Source organism: Nestor notabilis, unplaced genomic scaffold, assembly GCF_000696875.1.
Source record: "Nestor notabilis isolate BGI_N333 unplaced genomic scaffold, ASM69687v1 scaffold20734, whole genome shotgun sequence".
NCBI classification, from domain to species: Eukaryota; Metazoa; Chordata; class Aves; order Psittaciformes; family Psittacidae; genus Nestor; species Nestor notabilis.
The window spans coordinates 1-6,173 of NW_009926272.1; the positions used below are offsets into that span (position 1 = coordinate 1).

General features: G+C 40.2%; 1 protein-coding gene across 1 annotated transcript; it reads right to left on the reverse strand.

Annotated features, from left to right (window-relative positions):
- Positions 1-889: 889 nt before the first annotated feature.
- On the reverse strand, positions 890-4,790 carry PDCD2L (programmed cell death 2-like). The gene is made up of 5 exons (XM_010013454.1): positions 4,779-4,790; positions 4,215-4,615; positions 3,011-3,124; positions 1,577-1,725; positions 890-1,046 (listed from the first exon to the last, which is right to left on the reverse strand). The coding sequence occupies exons 1-5, from the start codon at positions 4,788-4,790 to the stop codon at positions 916-918; spliced, it is 807 nt and encodes a 268-aa protein (XP_010011756.1). The 3' UTR covers positions 890-915.
- Between the last annotated feature and the right edge of the window lie 1,383 nt (positions 4,791-6,173).

Below are 6,173 nucleotides of genomic sequence, written 5' to 3' on the forward strand. Positions count from 1 at the left end.
CCGAACACAAGATCTGTGTCTGCCAGCCCAGCCTGAGGGACTTGTCTCCTGTAGCCGACACGGTGAACACTTTTCCTTCCGTAAGATTTTCAAACACATTCCATCATGTTAGCCTCCGCCCCCCCCCCACTTTCTAAACTCGCACTTAAAGACACTTAAATTACTCCTCTGTTAAGTCAATTAAAATACTGCAATTCAAGCCTTAACTAACAGGGAACTCCACTGAAGGCCTTAGGCTGTTTTGAACTAAAGCAGTGCAATAAGCCTGCAAGGACCAGACTGTGGTAACAAGGCAGGTGCTGTACCTACCCCATCATTGTACCCGAGAGGGGAACAGAAGCTCCAACAAAAACCTCCACCTCTTCACTATCCACATCAACGTGACTGTCAGAGCACATTTCACCACTCAAATGTAGCTTGTCTCTCATCAGGAAAACCTACAGAAAAGCTTCATGATAGGAGGACTGTAGCAAGGCTCCCTCTGCCACTACCCAGAGTTTACAGTCTGCGGTCAAAACAAAGCAGATTTGGTTTTTTCAATCAAGCTTACATTGAGTTCTTCACTGCTTATGTTTTCTAAAAACGGGATCCTGTTTGGCTGATGAATGTTAACAGGCTGCCTCATTACAGTTAGCTATACTTTCTCTTTTACTCTCCTCCCCAAACATTAAGCGTAACTACATTCAGGAAACCACCTCTACACTTCAATTTCCATGTGTAACCAGAGTATGTGAGTTTTCTGCCACCACATTTTAGAGGCATGTTCAATCAGTTAATTATGGAAATAAGCACAATGGCGTCAATTTCATTTTTCACCACATCTGAGGAAAATTCTCTTGCATAATTACACTACTGTAGTAAAAAAAAAAACAAACCCAAATCATCAGACTTTCCATCTACGCAGAGAAATACAATTTATTTAAATAATCTCTGATCTGGGTCTTCTTGTACAAAAATAAATTCTTCAAGAGGGGTTTCGCGATCTGTTGGCCAGCAGCTTCTCTCACACGTGTAAACTAGAGCAGTTCCAAATTCCACTGACAGATCTAAAACCAAAGCAATAAAGGCACGTAACGTAAAGGTATGAAAAATAGTATCACTGGGAGCTGCTGCTCATTGCTTAGTTCAGTCTTTGCCAATTCAGAAAGTATTTTTCATATTCAGTCTTCGAATTGTAAAAATTTTAAAGCAAGCAGACCCAGAATTTTCAAAGAGCTTCTCACGTGTCTGCAATCTTACCTGACAGTATTTATTATTTTCCAAGGCCTCACTTAAGAGGCAATACAGACAAATTACTCCCCAGGCCAGGACTTATCTACATTGCTGTTATTACAGTTCACTCGTGAGCAAATGAAGTTGCAATCACAGAGTCTCTGTAAATCAGAGTTAATCTTTTGCTTAGTGAAATCTATAATGGAAACACAGTGGATTCTACACATGAAGATGACCGCTGCCATCTGATGTGAAGCACATCAGTGCTCATGGTTAGTGAGAAACAATCCAAATTGCAGTTCATGAGCTTTACCAAGAAGGTGACTGTTTCTAGTATTCACTCAACTAAGTCAAAGGTCAGCACCTGAATCACTCTGCAGCATGCTGACCAGCGCTGGCATGAGTTGAAATTCAAATATTCTGTTGCTTCCACAGTTACTGCAGGCCGGAATACATCTGTTAAAGTCGGCTGGAGGACACGTGATGAATAAAGGCTGGCCACCCCTAGAATATCTAAGAGAAGAAGGGGAAAAAGATTTTTTTTTTAATCTAAATTTCATTGGAAAACTTATGTGTTGGCAAGAGCATTCAGGATTCTCTGAAACCTCTGAACTTGCTCGTAGTAAAAAACACTGCTGTGAGCCAGAATTGTTGCCTAAGCTTCAGATGAGTCATTAAACAGAGAGTAAAGACGGGGAGGGGGAAATACTTGGAAGGTAAACAGCTGGAAAGTCTCTAAGCAAGAGCTTCATTTAAAGAAGACAATGCTTTAAACTGACACCTTCAGAAAGTGCTGTACCTGGCTCAATTAAGCAAACTATACTTTCCTGAAAAATGAAATCCTAACCAGTGGCAATTAAAGATATTCAGCACAGAACAGGTCTCAAAACCACTCTAAGTTATGCCACAGACCTGATGTTTTATTTATAAGAATTACCAGAGCTCCACAACTAACAGGAAACTAAGATCAAAGATAGGTTCCACTAAATGCCAAGCAGAGGATTCTGTACTGTGCTGGAAGCTCAACAGAGATCTGGCAGCCCAGGAGCAATGGGGGTGTAACAGGCATACTCACAGCACCCATGAAGGGAAAGGGACTAATGACAGTCATAGGGATCACCAGAGGTGATGTTTTAGAAGAACAGAAAACTCAGAGCGTAATACTGAAAAGTGATAGATCCTGTGAAAAAAACCCCACTTGCCTGAAAACGTTACTTGCACTCTGCATTAGTATATTTTCTGTAAGATCTTTGACACATATTAAAGTTTCTAATGTTTCTTATCTACATAAACAGCCCCTCAGACTTTACTTCCTCCTCAAGAAGGTACCAGATAGTTGTACTTGGTTCTGGGTAATCACATTAAGCTGCAGAAGAATTCAGGCTTTAAAACAGGTAATTTCTTACTTTAGTGACATCTCTGGGACTGAAACAATTAGCAATTACAATAACGTTACAAAACTTCAGAGGGGTAGATTGCCCTGGAAACCTATCACAACAGCGTACCACTGCCTGTTATACTTCCACCTTCAAAATGCTTCTTGAAAACCTCTATGTGTGGATTTCAGGGAGTCTTCAAAGACAGTCTGGGTCTGTTCTCATCAGGTTCTATGTTGAAGAAAGTCTCCCACAGCCAGATCTAGGGTCTTTGATCCTAATTTGTTTCTCATTCACTTACACTTTGCATAAAAAAGCCCAACCAGGGATTGAAGTCTCACCACACATAAACGGTAACAGCCCTCTTAATTTTTCCACATGTGCAATCTGTATACCCTGCTACAACCACATGATCAACATACCTTAGAATCTGTTCAGGACACACAGATATTCTTTTCATAAATTTATGGAATGTGTGGTCCCTGCTTTTGACTTCACTTTTCTCATATTTTTCACTGTCACCTTCACCTTTAAAACTGAGAAAACAAGAATAGAAACAAATTTTCCAATGAGGTTTTCAGTACAACATGCATGCTTTAAATAAGCAATAGTTACTATACATTCACATTAAATTATACTAGGTGCACAGGAAAAAATACACGTTAAATTAAGAGGTAATTCCTGTTAAAGGTTGCAAGTGAACATTTTGCTTCTAGTTCTTCTGTTTCTGGTGGCTTACAGTTACTAATAGTGTTTAAGACTACCACGAGATGAAAATCCACCCGATACCTGCTTATTACTTAAAAAAAAAAATAAAATCATTCTTTTAGTAACTTCTCAGAAGTTTTTCTAGTTTTCAAATTACAATGTTGTCTTTTTAAATTTTGAATTAAATGCAATTAAAGTTCTATGATTCATTCAAGGTCAACAAAATTCAACAGGAATCCCACCACTAAAAAGTGTTCCATGCAGATTCTGCAACTGGCAGTAGCTTTAGTTACTAAAAAATTCATTGTTGTCCACAAATCAGGAAAACCCACACCACACATTTATATAATCAGAAGAGAAATGGTCCAGATACAAGTGCTTGCTGTGATCACCTAAGTTAATACTGAAATGTTTTCAGTAACTACATTCAAAAACTGTTTCTCAAACAACCTTTACAAAATCTTTGGGAGTCTCACCATCATCCCAGTCTCTAGCCAAATTACCCAAGTAATTCAAATCTTAAAAATGCAATTGGAATGTAAGAAAAACTTCTGCTTTGGAAAGAAAAAAGTCAAACGTCACAGTATAAACTCATGCCATTTAGCGTAAGACATTGTTTAAACCATACAACTTTGGTTTCAGAGATTGGCAAGTCCACTGCTCAGTCTGGAGCCCAAGGACATTCCAGCTGCTCAGTCACTCAGAAATAGACGCATGTCTGAGTAACTTAAAATTTGACACAATGGGGTGCACTGTCCCATTCTTCTGGCAAACTACTATGTGCCTATGGTTCATGAAGCAGCCACTAACAAACAAAAAGCATTCAGATTTAGTAAGAGTCAGGTTTAGATTACAGTCATCAGACAGGAAATTATGGAATCCCTTCAGTTTCAGCATGAAATCCAGACCTGTTCTCACCTTTCTGACATCAGCTGCTCCAAATCAACACCCTCTCTCTGCTGATACTCCTTCAATAGCCTATCTGCATGATCTGTATCAAGGAAACCAGTGTAGTCTTCCTCATCCACAACACTAATGTAAAAGGGCTGGAACACAGGAGCTGAACCAGATGTTTCCATTACCATTTCCTCACTGACTGGAGAATGTGTATTCAGGGAATCTGAATCCATAGCCTCAGACAAGCAAAGCTGTTGGAGCTGGGATGCACACTCCACCTCTCTGGACAAGGAGCTGCTCACTGCTTCATTTAAGCCAAGCAGCTGAAGGGAGGTATATGCATGAGTTTCTGCTCCATCACAGGCTCCCCAGTCATCTGCTTCATCACACCAATCCTTTGCAGTGAAATGTGATTCTTGTTTCTGAGTAGAACAAAGCAAAAACAAGATTTAAAGAGAAAAATAACATTGTCAAGATCAGCCACCCGAATGCACTTCAAATACAGTTTCATAAAAGGTAAGAAAATGAAAACCCTAACCTAATGCTTCATGTTATTTCACCTGTTCTCCTCACGGTGGCACTTACCAGTATACCCATGTTCACTTTTCATGGCACTGCAGTTATGGCAAAAAATATCTCACAGGAGAGAAATGGAACAGGAATTCATTGCCTTTTTGCCTGGCCTTTGTCCATCACATTGCCATACCTTGGCTGCTTCCAGGGCCACTGGCAGCAACTTTGGGTACATTTAGCTGAAGCACAGTTACTGTACCACAGGTAAGCTCAAAGGGCAGAATATGGAGGAAAATAATAACAACAATAGTGTTTTATCAGACTATAGGCTCATTTACCATGGACCAAAATTTCGCACTGCAAAAGCAGGAGCTGAATAAACACTTTCTGCCTGTCATTGCTACTTTGATAGCCATCCTCCTCTTCCAATCTTTTTAGGCCAACATGCAGCTGTTCTTCAAGAGCAAGAATACTATATTAACAGTAATTGAGTCAGATTAATTAGAGTAATTTTTAGAAAATATATTTAAATTAGAAAATAAAGAAATCATTTTAAAGATACAGACATAAACAGCATAGCCCAAACATTTAAAGTTGAAAAATAGTATTTAGGTAGCTCAAGTAATTAAAATATTAAATATCAGTTTGACCATACAGTTGGGTTGCCATCTCCACTTTAAAACAAGTTTAACATAGATCACAAGAAAGAAGTTAACATTCTAGTAAATAACATGTTGTACTCAATGGTGTCAAAATTCCATAACCACAACTTCACACAGCCATATACAGAAGTCAAAGTGGCATACAGCACAGCTTCTTAAAAAACGTTATCACAGACTGGTTTGGGTTGGAAGAGACCCTAAAGCTGCTGTAGTTTCAAACCCCTGCCACGGGCAGGGACACCTTCCACTAGCGCAGGTTGCTCCACGCTCCTGTATCCAACCTGGCCTTGAACACTGCCAGGGATGGGGCAGCCACAGGTTTTCCGAGCAACCTGTGCCAGCGCCTCAGCACCCTCACAGGGAAGAACAACTGCCTAATGTCTAATCTAAATCTACCCACTTTCAGGTTGAAGCCACCCCCCTCATCCTGTCACTACATATCCTAAGTATGGTTACTTAAACAATTATATATAACATGTTATGGTTACTTAAAGAACTTAAGGTGCAAAACTCATCCAACTCAGCTGCATTTCTCATTTTCATATAGCATACTGAAACAAAGGACAGAACCCAAAAAGGCAGTTTGTCAGTTGTACCTGTTTCACACTGTGATCGTGTGTTGCCTTCTCCTGTGTCTGCAAGTACTGGGAGCGCAGTACCTTCCAGCTTTAGCAGGCCGTGTCATGGAAGAAGAAAACGAATCAAAACCACGTAAGGAACAAACCATTCGAGCTGGAGACATAATCAATGGCGGCGGGGCCGCGCACGTTTCGAAGGGAGCCGCAGTGAGCCCGTCCTCACCTGC